Consider the following 17841-nt stretch of genomic DNA (forward strand, 5'->3'; position numbering starts at 1 on the left):
AGGCACATCATGTGACCCCATAGAAATATATTACATGAACATTGTGTGAGGTCACACCTGAATTTAGCGCCATTGTGATAGAACAAATCAGGTTCTCATGGGTAGTGTTGAGCGGCATAGGCCATATTCGAATTCGCGAATATTCGCGAATATATGGACGAATATTCGTCATATATTCGCGAATATTCGCATATTCGTTATATTCTCGTTTTATTATCGCATATGCGAATATTCGCGTATGCGAAAATTATCATATGTGAATATTAGCATATACAAAATTTGCATATGTAAGAATTCGCATATGCGTAAATTAGCATGTGCTAATTTTCGCATATGCGAATTTTCGCACGCCAGTCTCACACAGTAGTATTCGAGCCTTCTTTACACCATACAAGCTGGAAGCAGAGAGGGGTGATCACTGTGATGTGTACTGTGAAGAAAAAATAAAAAATAAAAACGAATATTCGTAATTACGAATATATAGCGCTATATTCGCGAAATTCGCGAATATGCGATATTCGCGAATAATATTCGAATTGCGAATATTCGCGAGCAACACTACTCATGGGGCACTATGGGTCGTTCTACCAACAAATGGAAATACCACAACTGATTTTTGTTTATTTTTTTGTGTCCTTCAGCTCAGCTACAAATCTGACAAGACTGACAGCGCCGACGGGGAATATTGTTACCCAGCAACACTGGCGCCATCTTACCAGACCACCAAGAAGCTGGTCCCGCTAAAAGATGTGAGTTACGAATGCACATAGATATGTGTTTTTCCTGCAGTGTGTGTCCAGCTGTTGCAAAACTACAACTCGCAGCATGCCCGGACTGACTATAAACAGAACTGACTAGAACAAGACACTAGGAAACACACATAGAATGCTGTAAACAACTGCATGAAAGATACACTATAATCCGCACCATACTGCAAAAGTCAGCAATCTATAAAGCAGCTTTTTACACCAGTCCACCTCCAGCTGTTGTAAAGCCACAACTCCCAGCATGCCTGGACTGAATATAAACAAAAGTGACTAGAACAAGACTGTTACGCCCAGCGCTCCAGGTCCCCGCTCCTCCCCGGAGCGCTCGCAGCATTTACCTGCTCGCAGCGCCCCGGTCAGACCCGCTGACCGGGAGCGCTGCGATAGTCTCTCTAGCAGGGATGCGATCCGCGATGCGGGATGCGCCCGCTCGCGGTTCGCATCCCAGCCTGCTTACCAGTCCTGTCCTCCGTCCGTCCAGTCCCGGCGCGCGCGGCCCCGCTCCCTAGGGCGCGCGCGCGCCGGCTCTCTGCGATTTAAAGGGCCAGTGCGCCGCTGATTGGCGCCTGGTCCAAATTAGTGTTTTCACCTATGCACTGGTCTATATTACCTCACTTCCCCTTCCCTGTATTGCCGGATCTTGTTGCCATTGTGCCAGTGAAAGCGTTCCCTTGTGTGTTCCTAGCCTGTGTTCCAGACCTCCTGCCGTTGCCCCTGACTACGATCCTTGCTGCCTGCCCTGACCTTTTGCTACGTCCGACCTTGCTCTTGCCTTGTCTTTGTGTACCGCGCCTATCTCAGCAGTCAGTCGGGGGTTGAGCCGCTATCAGGTGGAACGACCTGGGGGTTACCTGCCGCAGCAAGTCCATCCTGCTTTACGGCGGGCTCTGGTGAATACCAGTAACCCCTTAGACTCCGTTCCCCTGGTACGGCCCACGTCATCACCCCACTGACACAGAGGATCCACCACCAGTATCCTCTCAGTACCCGGATCCTGACAAAGACACTAGAAAAACACACTGAGAATGCTGGAAACAACTGTGTGAAGCATACACTATAATCAGCACCATACTGCAAAAGCCAGCAATCTATAAAGCAGTGTCTACCAACCAGTGCACCTCCAACTGTTCCAAAACAACAACTCCCAGCATGCCCGAACTGACTAGGAACAAAACTGACTCTACAAGACACTAGGAAACACACATAGAATGCTGGAAACAACTGTGTGAAGAATACACTATAATCCGCACCATATTGCAAAAGTCACCAATCTATAAAACATCCTTTTCCAACCAGTGCACCTCTAGCTGTTGCAAAATAACAACTCCCAGCATGCCTGGACTGACTATAAAAACTGACTAGAACAAGACACTAGGAAACACACATAGAATGCTGGAAACAACTGTGTGAAGAATACACTATAATCCGCACCATACTGCAAAATTCCGGAATCTATAAAGCAGCATTTTCAACAAGTGCACCTCCAGCTGTTGCAAAACTGCAACTTCCAGCATGCCCGAACTGACTAGGAACAAAACTGACTCTACAAGACACTAGGAAACACACATAGAATGCTGGAAACAACTGTGTGAAGAATATACTATAATCCGCACCATATTGCAAAAGTCACCAATCTATAAAACATCCTTTTCCAACCAGTGCACCTCCAGCTGTTGCAAAACAACAACTCCCAGCATGCCTGGACTGACTATAAAAACTGACTAGAACAAGACACTAGGAAACACACATAGAATGCTGGAAACAACTGTGTGAAGAATACACTATAATCCGCACCATACTGCAAAATTCCGGAATCTATAAAGCAGCATTTTCAACAAGTGCACCTCCAGCTGTTGCAAAACTACAACTTCCAGCATGCCCGAACTGACTAGGAACAAAACTGACTCTACAAGACACTAGGAAACACACATAGAATGCTGGAAACAACTGTGTGAAGAATATACTATAATCCGCACCATATTGCAAAAGTCACCAATCTATAAAACATCCTTTTCCAACCAGTGCACCTCCAGCTGTTGCAAAACAACAACTCCCAGCATGCCTGGACTGACTATAAAAACTGACTAGAACAAGACACTAGGAAACACACATAGAATGCTGGAAACAACTGTGTGAAGAATACACTATAATCCGCACCATATTGCAAAATTCTGGAATCTATAAAGCAGCATTTTCAACAAGTGCACCTCCAGCTGTTGCAAAACTACAACTTCCAGCATGCCCGGACAGCCGCTGGCTGTCCGGGCATGCTGGGAGTTGTAGTTTTGCAACAGCTGGAGACACACTGTTTAGAAAACCCTGATATATACATATATATGTGCGTGTAGTAGGGGATAGAGCAAGGTCCTCCAAGTAACGCAGAGTATTAAAGGAGAGAGTGCTGATATTGTGGACGGTCAGAGACTAAGAGTCAAATAGTGGAATGAGTTCCTTGTTTCCTTTCCCTGCAGGCAAATTACCGGCAGAGCATCGACAAGATGAAGTTCAGTTCGATCACTGACACCCCGGAGATCGTCCTGGCACGGGCGAACGCGCAGCAGCTGAGCGATGTGAGTTGGCGCACGCGCCTACTTTCCCTAAATCTCTGTGTATATGTTTTTTTTCCCCATAGAAGTGTATTAGTGGTATATGTTTACATGTGTATATGTTTAAAATATATATATATATATATATATATATATATATATATGTGTATATATATATATATATATATATGTGTGTATATTATATATTTATATTTTATATTTTTTATTATCATTTTATATTTTATATTTTTTATTATCATTTTATATTTTTTATTATTTTATATATATTATTATTTTATATTTATTATTATTTCTTATTATTACAAAATAATAGTAATAATAAACAGTAATACATATAAAATAATATTAATATTTATTATTAGTTTATTATTGTTATTATTATTATTATTATTTGTTTTATTTATTTATTTGCTGGTTTTACATTTTTTTTTACAATTTTACTTATAAAAAAAAAGGTATATGTTTAAAACATTTGCAACATTGAGCTCCATTGGTCTCGTGTATATGTCAGGTGTGAATTTACCCTTGGACCCCTATAGGATTCTATAGCCACATACTGCAAATACAACTGTACCGACCGCATATAAATGCCCATGCCGTAGATCAGACAACACCAGAACAGTAATAAAAGAGGCGCCGAATTCCTAAACTAGCCCATCAGGTGCCCGTACATTAGTCCAGTCACATACTAGTGCCCATTCTGGGGGGTTGTCCAAGGGCTGAAAACTCCAGCAACAAACAAGAGCAAATCAGTATCTTTTATTGGTGGAAATGTAGTCATTATACCGATGTATTTGTATTTGGGGACCACGTGGCAGTATTATTCAGGATCCTTATCTGTGATTTCTTTTATATACTGAATATCACTCAGGCACTATATGCTAGTTGTATGTGGGCTGGATATGGTAATATTTTCTTGGCATGATATGATTGCATTATGTGGGCTGTATATGGCAGTATTATCTCAGTATTATATAGTTATATTATGTGGGCTGTATATGGCAGTATTATCTTGGCACTATATGGTTGTATTATGTGGGCTGTATATGGCAGTATTATCTCGGCTGTATATGGCAGTATTATCTCGGCACTATATGATTGTATTATGTGGGCTGTATATGGCAGTATTATCTCAGTATTATATAGTTATATTATGTGGGCTGTATATGGCAGTATTATCTTGGCACTATATGGTTGTATTATGTGGGCTGTATATGGCAGTATTATCTCGGCTGTATATGGCAGTATTATCTCGGCACTATATGATTGTATTATGTGGGCTGTATATGGCAGTATTATCTCAGTATTATATAGTTATATTATGTGGGCTGTATATGGCAGTATTATCTCGGCACTATATGGTTGTATTATGTGGGCTGTATATGGCAGTATTATCTCGGCTGTATATGGCAGTATTATCTCGGCACTATATGATTGTATTATGTGGGCTGTATATGGCAGTATTATCTCTGTATTATATAGTTATATTATGTGTGCTGTATATGGCAGTATTATCTCGGCACTATATGGTTATATTATGTGGGCTGTATATGGCAGTATTATCTCGGTATTATATAGTTATATTATGTTGGCTGTATATGGCAGTATTATCTCTGTATTATATAGTTATATTATGTGGGCTGTATATGGCAGTATTATCTCTGTATTATATAGTTATATTATGTGGGCTGTGTATGGCAGTATTATCTCCGTATTATATAGTTATATTATGTGGGCTGTATATGGCAGTATTATCTCGGCACTATATGGTTGTATTATGTGGGCTGTATATGGCAGTATTATCTTGGCACTATATGGTTATATTATGTGGGCTGTGTATGGCAGTATTATCTCTGTATTATAAAGTTATATTATGTGGGCTGTATATGGCAGTATTATCTCTGTATTATGTAGTTATATCATGTGGGCTGTATTTGGCAGTATTATCTCAGTATTATATAGTTATATTATGTTGGCTGTACATGGCAGTATTATCTTAGCTGTACATGGCAGTATTATTTTGGCACTATATGGTTATGAGGGCTGTATATTACAGTATTATCCTAGCTGTACATGGCAGTATCATTTTGGCACTATATGGTTATGTGGGCTGTACATGACAGTATTATCTTAGCTGTACATGGCAGTATTATTTTGGCACTATATAGTTATATGGGTTGTATATGACAGTATTATCTTAGCTGTACATGGCAGTATTATTTTGGCACTATATGGTTATGTGGGCTGTATATGACAGTATTATCTTAGCTGTACATGGCAGTTTTATTTTGGCACTATATGGTTATGTGGGATGTATATGGCAGTATTATCCTAGCTGTACATGGCAGTATTATTTTGGCACTATATGGTTATGTGGGCTGTATATTACAGTATTATCCTAGCTGTACATGGCAGTATTATTTTGGCACTATATGGTTATTTGGGCTGTACATGACAGTATTATCTTAGCTGTACATGGCAGTATTATTTTGGCACTATATAGTTATATGGGTTGTATATGACAGTATTATCTTAGCTGTACATGGCAGTATTATTTTGGCTTTATATGGTTATGTGGGCTGTATATGACAGTATTATCTTAGCTGTACATGGCAGTATTATTTTGGCACTATATAGTTATATGGGTTGTATATGACAGTATTATCTTAGCTGTACATGGCAGTATTATTTTGGCACTATATGGTTATGTGGGCTGTATATGACAGTATTATCCTAGCTGTACATGGCAGTATTATTTTGGCACTATATGGTTATGTGGGCTGTATATGACAGTATTATCTTAGCTGTACATGGCACTTTTGGTTATGTGGGCTGTATATGACAGTATTATCTTAGCTGTACATGGCAGTAATATACAGGTAAACATCTATATTACCAAATGTCTCTTCAGCTAAATTACAGAGCAGATTATGAGAAATCCAAGACCCATTACACCCTGCATCAAGACCTCCCGGAGATGGTGAAGGCCAAGGCCAATGCTGAGCTCTACAGCGAGGTAAAGTCAATTAACATCTAATATATCAAAATATTTAGGAACCATCATGGGTCAGAAGTTGTCACCCAACTTTCCTGGACTCCAGAATGTGACCCCGGTTACTTTCCCAGCATCCACCATCTTGGGATCCACCATGTTCCTGTCCCTCCTGTAATGCAGAAATTAATGGATTCATCCATATATAATAGCTATGACCCCCTGTGTGATCCACCGCCCTGTGGTATTAGAGACCACCCTGTGGTATTAGAGACCGCCCTGTGGTATTAGAGACCGCCCTGTGGTATTAGAGACCTCCTTGTGGTAGAGACCGTCCTGTGGTATTAGAGACCGCCCTGTGGTATTAGAGACCTCCTTGTGGTATTAGAGACCGTCCTGTGGTATTAGAGACTAGTGTTGCTCGCGAATATTCGCAATACAAATTTTATTCGCGAATATCGCATATTCGCGAATTCGCGAATATTCGCGAATATAGCACTATATATTCGGAATTACGAATATTTTTTTTTACGCGAATATTTGTATATGCGAAAATAAAACGCGAATATTCGCGAATATATGACGAATATTCGTCCATATATTCGCGAATATTCGCGAATTCGAATATGGCCTATGCCGCTCAACACTATTAGAGACCACCTTGTGGTATTAGAGACCGTCCTGTGGTATTAGAAACCACGTTGTGGTATTAGAGACCGTCCTGTGGTATTAGAGACCACCTTGTGGTATTAGAGATCACCTTGTGGTATTAGAGACCGTCCTGTGGTATTAGAAACCACCTTGTGGTATTAGAGACCGTCCTGTGGTATTAGAGACCACCTTGTGGTATTAGAGACCACCTTGTGGTATTAGAGACCACCTTGTGGTATTAGAGATCACCTTGTGGTATTAGAGACCGCCCTGTGGTATTAGAGACCGTCCTGTGGTATTAGAAACCACCCTGTGGTATTAGAGACTGCCCTCCAGGCCACTGGTCACTCATTCTGAAATGTTCAATGTGATTCCTCTTCATTATAGAACAAATACAAGGAGGAATGGATGAAGACCAAAGGACAAAACTTTGAGATGAGCCTGGACAACCTGTCCATGATGTCTGCGAAAGCTTCAGGGGACCTCGCAAGTGATGTAAGTGGGAAGTATACAGAACAAGAGGCCAGTGTGAACAGGACCAATACACAGTGACCCCACCAGCAGAATAGTGAGTGCAGCTCTAGAGTATAATACAGGATATAACTGAGGATCAGTACAGGATAAGTAATGTAATGTATGTACACAGTGACCTCACCAGCAGAATAGTGAGTACAGCTCTGCAGTATAATACAGGATATAACTCAGGATCAGTACAGGATAAGTAATGTAATGTATATACACAGTGACCTCACCAGCAGAATAGTGAGTACAGCTCTGCAGTATAATACAGGATATAACTCAGGATCAGTACAGGATAAGTAATGTAATGTATGTACACAGTGACCTCACCAGTAGAATAGTGAGTACAGCTCTGGAGTATAATACAGGATATAAATCTAGATTTTCCTAGCTTGTGACGGAAAATATTAGTTATATGAAGACAGGAGGCGAGTATCTTATGCATTATTCTTTCTTTAATAATGCCCATAGCAGAACAAAATTCAATAAACAAATCAGTGTAAAGAAAAAACTACAACTCCCAGCAGTCCCAGGACCACAGCAGCCACTCCTCGTCTGTAGCCCCTATATAAGGACTGCCCACATATAGATCCTCCTCTTTCTTCATGCGAATCAGAGCCGCACAGGAAACCGAACTCCAGCCAGACGTCCACACCGCTCCTTCAATCTTCGGCCAGCCGGCCCGGAACTCAGGAAACGAGGCCAATCGACGGCCTAACTTCGTCCCAACGGGGACTGTAGAGAACTCCAGCAGTGCTTAACCAACAGGTTATCCGCAGACAGGAAACCAGTCAATGCCTTCAGTACCCTGAAAAGACAATAAAAATCATAACAGGGTGGGTAGGGAGGGAAGATACTCGCCTCCTGTCTTCATATAACTAATATTTTCCGTCACAAGCTAGGAAAATCTCGATTTATATATCAGACAGGAGGCTCATATCTTATGCAAGTTCAAAGCTAACAAGTATCGAGACAGAAGAAACAAAATCAGATCTAGCATTACAAAACTGACATGGAAACATGGTCCTCCGGTCTGAAGTAGAACCGGCGAAAGGTAGTCTCTGAAGACCAATCAGCAGCCATGAGCAGGTCAGAAAGGGAGCCCCCTGCTGTGACTATTTTAGTAGCCATAGCACCCCTGGAAGAATGAGCTCCAAACAGGGAGACGTCTATGCCCGCCATATCCATGGCGGAACGCACCCAACGCGCCAAAGTAGCGGAGGTCACCGGATGGTGAGGTCTGACGTAAGATATAAGAAGCTGAGAGAAATCCGGAGACCGCAGATCTGCAGTCTGCGATTCGTACGCCTGCAGGCAACGAACCACACAAAGTCGAGGATGCGCGGGAAAAAACGGGTAAAAAACCGAGTGGATACCCGTCTTGGTCCGTCGGACCACCGAAAATTTGACTCCCTGAGGCGAAAATTGTCGCCTAGAGATGTCCAAAGCCTTCACGTCCGAGACGCGTTTGATAGACACCAAACATAAAAGGACAGTCAGTTTATATGACAACAATTTCAGGGAAAGATCGTCATTGTCTTCCCACCAGACAAACATCTCGAGCAACCTGGAGACATCCCAGGTCGACTGATATCTCGGCCGCGGGGGACATTTGAACTTAATGCCACGCAAAAGTCTACATACCAGTGGGTGTTTGCCACCGGCAAAGAGTCCACTGGGCAATGGTAAGCCGCGATAGCCGATCGGTAAACGTTGATGGAACTATAAGATTTTCCAGATTCAAAAGAATCTGCCAAGTAGTTCACCACTACAGACACAGGTGCATGTACGGGATCAATCTGTCGTTGATCACACCAACGAACCCAGAGCCTCCAGGCTGATCGATAAGCCGATCTAGTCCCGGGGGCCCAGGCCAGGGCGAGGAGATCCCTAGCTGATCTTGAAAGGTCGTGATCCGCATCCGGGACCCCGAAACCAACCACGCTAGGAGAGGAAGGTTGCCCTCCACCACCAGAGGGTGGAGATCCCCGGTCGGGTTGGAGAGGAGCTGTGGAAATTGGGGCAGAAGTCTGGGATAGTCCACTGCCATCCCCAGAAGGAGAGGGAACTACGGTTGTGTGGGCCACCAGGGAGTGATCAGCACAATCGTCGCCCTCTGGTTCATCGTATGTAGGAGGACCCTGGAGATCATCTGGAATGGGGGAAACGCGTAGTGCGTTCCCCTGGGCCAGATGAGACGGAAAGCGTCGACTGCCGACGCCTCTGGGTCCGGCCTCCAGCTGAAAAAGCGAGGTAGTTGATGATTGAGGCGAGAAGCGAAAAGATCCGTACACAATGGACCCCAAAGCTGTCTCAACCGTAGGAAAACGGACCGATCCAGCCGCCAATCGCTGGAATCTAGTAAGTAGCGAGAATTCCAGTCGGCCACCGTGTTGGAGACCCCCGGAATATACTCCGCCACCGGGATAATGTTGCGATCTAGGCAGAAGTGCCAGAAGTCTTTGGCAAGATCTGCAAGCATCTTGGACCTGGTGCCCCCTAGGCGGTTGACGTATTGGACCGCCGCCACGTTGTCCATGCGTAACAAAACACAACAATTGGACGCCTGTGGCATGAAGCTCTTGAGGGCAAAAAATGCCGCCAGGAGCTCCAAAGCATTGATGTGCAGATCGACCTCCGTGGCGGACCAAGTCCCTCCTGTGGAAGCCTCCCCGCACCGCGCGCCCCAGCCGAGACGACTCGCGTCCGACTCTATGATGACGTCCGGGCAGGAGTTGAATATGGTTTTGCCGTTCCACTCGACGGCATGACGAAGCCACCACTGCAACTCCTCGATGGCTGCCGGACAAAGAGGAACTTCGTCCGCATATCTGAGGCCCTGGCGCAGATGCATAATCTTGAGTCTCTAAAGGGCCCTGTAGTGCAAAGGGGCCGGGAAGATGGCTTGGATAGAGGCTGCTAGCAGGCCCACCAAACGTGCTAGTACCCTTAAGGATAAGCACCCTCTGCGTAAGACTGCTCTGATCTCCTTGCGGATCAGGGCCAGTTTGGATTTGGGAAGGCGGAGAACGGCCTGGTTGGTGTCCACCAAGAAGCCAAGGAACTCCATCTCTTGCAGAGGGACCAAAACCGATTTTTCTCGGTTGATTATGAATCCCAGACTCTGCAGAAGCAGTACCGTCCATGACATGTGGAGAGAGGCCTGCGCTTTGGAGCGGGCCATGATGAGGAGGTCGTCCAGATAAATGATCAGACGGACCCCTCTGCTCCTCAAGGACGCCACCACTGGTTTCATCAGTTTGGTGAAACACCACGGAGCTGATGACAGGCCGAACGGAAGGCAAGTAAACTGCCACATGTGGTTTCTCCAGAGGAAACGAAGAAAATGTTGTGAATCTTGGTGGATAGGGACGGTGAGGTAAGCGTCCTTTAAATCCACCTTCACTAGCCAATCGCCTGGTTGTAACAAATCGCGAAGGGAGTGAATTCCCTCCATCTTGAAATGGCGATACGTGACATGTTGGTTTAGTTCCCGAAGGTTTATGACCGGACGGTAACCGCCCCCTTTTTTCTTCACTAGGAAAAGGTTGCTTACGAACCCTAGGGAAGAAGGGTCGATCTCTCGGATCGCCTGTTTGGATAGGAGATCTTGAATCTCGTTGCCTATGAGCACCATGTTGTGTTGTGAAAATCGGATAGGGATTGGTTGTACACCCAGAACCGGTAGAGATTGGAGTTCTATGTGAAATCCCGCTACTGTCTGTAGAATCCACGCGTCTGCCGTAATCGCAGACCAGGCGTGGGAAAAATACATCAGGCGCCCCCCCACAGGAATGTGAGCATGTGGAATACCAGGCACACTTACCGGTAGTTGGACGGGAACGGGGGTATCCACGTCCGCCACGTCCGCGCCAAGGACGGCCTCTGGGAGGGAAGAAAGGTGACGGTTGTGCCATTGGGACGGTGTAGGACGGAGGAGCCTGAGGGTACTGGTATTGGGCAGAGGGTCTGCCCTGTGGCCTATAGGAGGGGGTGCGGCCGGCAGATCGGCCTCTACCTCTGCCGGCCCGAGGAAAAAGCTTACTGGTCCCTGATTTCTTTAATGAAGTCTGGGCTTTATCCAAACCTGTAAACAGGCCGACAAACCTGTTAATGTCCTTCATCAGGTTGTCCCCAAAGAGCATTCCTGCTGCTGCAGGCCCAGACTCGGTTTCAGCTAGGTGGGACAGTTGCGGGTCGAGGCGCATAAGAATCGACCTACGTCGTTCAATCGAGCAGGTGGTGTTGGCAGTACCTGCTAGGCATATGGCCCTCTGGGCCCACCCACGGAGTTGACGGGTATCGACAGGTTGATCCGTCGTTGCGGCCTGCTCAGACAGGTTGAGTATCTTAGTGAGAGGGCCCATTAAGTCCAAGATACGCTCCTGAATAGTTTTAAATGAGCGTTCTATTCCCTTTTTAGGGAATTTACCCGATTTCATCAGATATTTCGTCAGAATGGGGTCTACTTCGGGGGTTGCCACTACTTTATTGGGAATAAAGGGCCTAGGACACTCAGCCCTCAGCTTGTTACGGCTGGTCCTGTCTAGGGACTTACGAGCCCAAAGCTCCACATACTGGGCCACGTGGGGAAGTGGGGACCATTCACCCGATCGTGGATGAGAGATGGAATCAGGGTGAAAAAGGGGTTCACCTAGGGAGTCTAGGATCACAGTGCCCTGTGTAACAGGGTTGGCGTCGGTGTCAAACGTCGTATCCCCAGCATCCTCGATATTAGGAGTGGATTCATAGCCGTCAGACTCGCTGGATGATCCCGACGAATCCTCGTCAGAGGAATCTACGTAGGAATCTGGTTTGGTCCGTCTAGCGGACCTGTGCCTCTTCTCTTGTAACTCCCTGAGGCCCAGGGGTCGAGTGGAGTCTGATGGATGCTGGGGTTGGCAGACCGGGGTAGGGGCTGCCTGGAGCACATTATTGTCTTCCCCTGCCGGGGAGTCAGATGTTGCCAAGGTATGTTTCCTTTTATGGGAAACCTTTCCCTTCTTAATCGGCGGTTCTCCGCCCTGGAATGGCGGAATAGACACACCGGAAACCGCTGGTAGTGATCCAGAGGGTATCATGGCGGAAGCCAAAGCCGCCTAAACAGATTTATTAATCAAATCCTGTATCTGGTTGGCGGTCATAAATTGGGCAGAGTCTAAAGAACTCTCCCCTCTGAGGGGAACAGATGAGGGTTCCTCAGCCATAGTGACTAACAGGTTTATCTGTAAGTGAAAACTAATTAGGAAATGAGAATAGGATAAGTATTGGTGAGGGGAAGGAATAAATTCCTGGTAATCTACCTACAAAATACGTAGAGACAGTAAGGTAGTAGTACAGGCTCCGTCCTCCACACCGCTAGCGTTGCACTGACGCAGCGGTGGGAGGTGAGCCCGAGAGTCCCTGTACCCAGGGACGAAGTCTCACGAGACTACGTCCGGCTGGGTACTGATTGGAAGGCGCGGGAGCGCGTTCCAGTGACGAAATAGAAACTCCGCCCCTCTCAGCGTGTAGGCCGCGATGAAAATGCGGCCGACACCCGGAGGATCCGCCCCTATCCCGCGCGCGCGAAAGCGCAGAAGATGTAGGAGGAGAAGACTGAGGTAAAATGGCGCCGGAAGAGGGGGAGGGGAAAGCGGTGAAGGGCAGGAGGAACGGAGAATTGGGGAAGGAAACAGGAAAAGAATAGCGGAGCGGTAAACCGGAGCAAGGGGGGGGGCTAGCACCGGAGAAGATAATCCGCTGTCCGAAATCAGAATAAAATTGTATAATATGTGAAGGGGAGAAGATAATCGCTCCCACAACACCACAATATCTATAATATTTATGAGCAACAAAGTAAGAAACAAAGCATTAAATCACAGATAGAACTTAGCTTGCATGCTCTGCCATGAGCAGAAAGAAAGAGGAGGATCTATATGTGGGCAGTCCTTATATAGGGGCTACAGACGAGGAGTGGCTGCTGTGGTCCTGGGACTGCTGGGAGTTGTAGTTTTTTCTTTACACTGATTTGTTTATTGAATTTTGTTCTGCTATGGGCATTATTAAAGAAAGAATAATGCATAAGATATGAGCCTCCTGTCTGATATATAACTCAGGATCAGTACAGGATAAGTAATGTAATGTATGTACACAGTGACCTCACCAGCAGAATAGTGAGTACAGCTCTGGAGTATAATACAGGATATAACTCAGGATCAGTACAGGATAAGTAATGTAATGTATGTACACAGTGACCTCACCAGCAGAATAGTGAGTACAGCTCTGGAGTATAATACAGGATATAACTCAGGATCAGTACAGGATAAGTAATGTAATGTATGTACACAGTGACCTCACCAGCAGAATAGTGAGTACAGCTCTGGAGTATAATACAGGATCAGTACAGGATAAGTAATGTAATGTATGTACACAGTGACCTCACCAGCAGAATAGTGAGTACAGCTCTGGAGTATAATACAGGATATAACTCAGGATCAGTACAGGATAAGTAATGTAATGTATGTACACAGTGACCTCACCAGCAGAATAGTGAGTACAGCTCTGGAGTATAATACAGGTTATAACTCAGGATCAGTACAGGATAAGTAATGTAATGTATGAACACAGTGACCTCACCAGCAGAATAGTGAGTACAGCTCTGGAGTATAATACAGGATATAAATCGAGATTTTCCTAGCTTGTGACGGAAAATATTAGTTATATGAAGACAGGAGGCGAGTATCTTATGCATTAATCTTTCTTTATTAATGCCCATAGCAGAAAACTATCTTTCTTTATATAATTCAAACAGAAAAACTTTTCTTCTTTGAAAACGATGAAACAGACTACATATCCCAGCAGTCCTTGCAATCCTGATAGCCACTCCTATCCCAGTGACTCTATATAAAGGACTGCCTTAGTAACACTCCTCCTCTTTCTTGAAGCGAAGTGCAGACTCCTAAGAATCACGAACTCCATGTAGAACTCGGTACCGCAACTCGATTCTTCGGCCAGCCGGCCAACACCTTCCGACTCCGGAGCCATAACACGGGCTTGTGGAACCTTGCCACAAACGACACTCCAACAGGGATGTCCTGAAATCGAACTTCGTCCCAACGGGGACTCAGGAACCAATAGATTATCCGCAAACAGGAATTCTCCACCGTAGTTCAATACCCTGTAGAAAAAGAGAAGAAAACTCGTAACAGGGTGGGTCGGGAGGGAAGATACTCGCCTCCTGTCTTCATATAACTAATATTTTCCGTCACAAGCTAGGAAAATCTCGATTTATATATCAGACAGGAGGCTCATATCTTATGCAAGTTTAAAGCTGCATCATAAAATAGACATCAAATTTAAGAATGATTCAGGTCAAAGGACAGACATAGAGACATGATCCTCCGGTCTAAAGTAAAATTGACGAAAGGTCGACTCTGAAGACCAATCTGCTGCCAATAGAAGGTCTGACAGCGAACCCCCTGAAGTAACCACTTTAGTGGCCATAGCTCCCCTAGTAGAGTGGGCGCCAAAAAGGGAAATATCAATCCCTGACATTTCCATCACTGATCTCACCCATCTGGCCAGAGTGGCCGAGGAGACTGGATGGTGTGGTTGGACATATGAAACAAGTAATTGGGAATAGTCGGGGGAACGCAAAGGTGCCGTGCGCCTCTCGTATGCCTGCAGGCATCGGACGACACAAAGTCGTGGATGCGACGGAAAAAAGGGGTAGAAAACCGAGTGCAATCTGGTTTTGGTTCTACGAACCACTGAGAAATTAACCCCTTCTGGCGAAAATTGTCGCCTGGAAATATCGAGGGCTCTCACATCTGATACCCTTTTAATGGAAACCAGACATAATAGAGTCGTGAGCTTGAAGGATAAAACCTTCAAGGAAAGAGAATCATTGTCTTCCCACGAGGAAAACATCTGTAACACTTTGGAAACGTCCCAAGTGGTCTGATAACGCGGTCGCGGAGGACGTTTAAATTTTACGCCGCGTAGGAGACGGCACACCAAAGGATGTTTGCCTACAGGCAAAGAGTCCACCGGAGAATGGTATGCCGAGATGGCGGACCTGTATACATTGAGGGAACTATATGATTTTCCCGATTCACATGATTCCGCCAGGTAGTTCACTACTAATGAAACAGGTGCCTGAACGGGATTAACTTGTCGTTGATCACACCAACGAACCCACAATCCCCAGGCAGATCGATATGCCGATCTAGTCCCTGGGGCCCAGGCCAAGGCGAGGAGATCTCTAGCCGATTGTGAAAGGACTCCACTTGGGTCTGGCACCCCGAAACCAACCACGCCAGGAGAGGTAGTTTGCCCTCCAGCACCAACGGGTGTTGACCCTTGGTTGGATTCGTCAAAAGATGTGGTAAGTGGGGAAGTAGTCTGGGATAGTCCATCGAAATCCCCAGAATCAGAGGGAACCACGGTTGCGTCGGCCACCAAGGAGTGACCAGAACAACCCTCGCCTTCTGGTTGACTATTTGAAGGAGAAGTCTGGTGATCAACGGAAAGGGGGGAAACGCATAATGCGTCCCTGTCGGCCAAGTCTGGCGAAATGCATCCACTGCTACTGCCTCTGGATCCGGCCTCCAGCTGTAAAAGCGGAATAACTGTCGGTTGAGGCGTGAGGCGAAAAGATCCGTGTGGAACGGACCCCAGAGATCCTGAAGCATTAGAAACACAGATCGTTCCAGCGTCCAGTCGCTGGAATCTGTAAGGTATCGGGAATTCCAGTCTGCCACGGAGTTGGACACACCTGGAATATACTCCGCTATCGGAATAATGTTGCGAGAAAGGCAGAAATGCCAAAATTCGGACGCGATGTCCGCTAACAGTTTGGATTTCGTGCCCCCTAGGCGGTTGATGTATTGCACCGCCGCCACATTGTCCATGCGTAGTAATACGCAACAGTTGGACCTCTGAGAGAGGAAGCTCCTGAGGGCGAAAAAGGCCGCCAGGAGTTCCAATGCATTGATATGGAGGGAAGATTCTTCGACGGACCATGTCCCTCCTGTGGTGGAGTGGCCACACCGGGCCCCCCAGCCCTGTCGGCTCGCATCCGACTCCAAAACGACGTCTGGGCTGGAATTGAAGATCGTCTTGCCGTTCCATTCGACGGCATGCCGAAGCCACCACCGTAACTCTTCCTCCGATTCTGGACAAAGAGTGACCTCGTCCGCATAACGCAGACCCTGCCGTAAGTGTAGGGTCTTGAGGCGTTGCAGAGCCCGATAATGAAGCGGGGCCGGAAAAATGGCCTGAATGGAGGCCGCTAGCAGACCGACTATACGTGAGATCACTCTCAACGATACTCGGCCTTTTCGCAAGACTGCCCTGATTTCCTTGCGAATCAAGGCCAGTTTGGACTTGGGTAAACGTAGTACCGCCTGTCTGGTGTCCACTAAGAACCCCAAAAATCTCTATCTCCTGACCTGGAGAGAGTACTGACTTTTTGTGGTTGATGAGGAAACCTTGGTCCTCCAGTAATGTCACTGTCCACAGTTTGTGCAGACTGGCTTGCTCTCTGGAACGTGCCATTATTAGTAAGTCGTCCAGATATATTATCAGGCGTACGCCTCTGCATCGCAATGCGGCTACGACGGGCTTCATTATCTTGGTGAAGCACCATGGAGCTGATGAAAGACCGAAGGGTAGGCAAGTAAATTGCCACATTCTGTCCCTCCATAGAAATCTTAGAAATTGCTGAGAGGCAGGATGCATGGGAATTGTTAGGTATGCATCCTTTAGGTCTATCTTGACCATCCAATCTCCCGGGATCAGGAGGTCTCGCAGTAAGTGTATCCCCTCCATTTTGAAGTGACGATACGTCACATGTTGGTTTAACTGTCTTAAGTTTATCACCGGCCGATAACCTCCGTCTTTCTTCTTGACTAAGAAGAGAGTGCTTACGAACCCGGGTGACCAGGGATCGACTTCTACTACCGCCTGTTTTGATATGAGTTCTTCTAGTTCCATGTCTATGAGGCGTACATTTGGAGGAGAAAAATGAATGGGGTGCGGTCTGATGTTCATGACCGGTTGAGAGAGGAAATCTATGTGATAACCCGTTACCGCTGCCAGTATCCACGCGTCTGCTGTAATCGTGGACCAGACGTGGGTAAAATACTGCAGCCTGCCCCCCACAGGTATGTGTGTGTGGTAATGTGGCATCATACTCACCAGTGGGCGGACTAGATCTAGGGAATCCTCTGCCTCTGCGTCCCCTCCAGGGGCGTCCTCGTGGGGGAAAGAAAGGGGCCGGTTGTGCCACAGGGATTGGATATTGCTGTTGAGCGGTAGCGTAAGGTTGAGCGGGGGGTCTGGAATAAGCTCTGTAATAATT

The 17841-nt window shown here is 46.0% G+C and overlaps 1 protein-coding gene across 1 annotated transcript in view; it reads left to right on the forward strand.

Moving 5' to 3' along the window:
- NRAP (nebulin related anchoring protein) overlaps nt 1–17841 on the forward strand; it is a 164684-nt gene that overhangs the window by 67448 nt on the left and 79395 nt on the right. Inside the window, exons 14-17 of the mRNA XM_056529361.1 lie at nt 642–749; nt 3239–3337; nt 6246–6350; nt 7365–7472. Coding sequence (XP_056385336.1) covers nt 642–749; nt 3239–3337; nt 6246–6350; nt 7365–7472 — 420 coding nt within the window. The remainder of the gene's footprint in view (nt 1–641; nt 750–3238; nt 3338–6245; nt 6351–7364; nt 7473–17841) is intronic.

This window comes from Hyla sarda, chromosome 7 (genome assembly GCF_029499605.1).
Source record: "Hyla sarda isolate aHylSar1 chromosome 7, aHylSar1.hap1, whole genome shotgun sequence".
Taxonomy (NCBI): Eukaryota; Metazoa; Chordata; class Amphibia; order Anura; family Hylidae; genus Hyla; species Hyla sarda.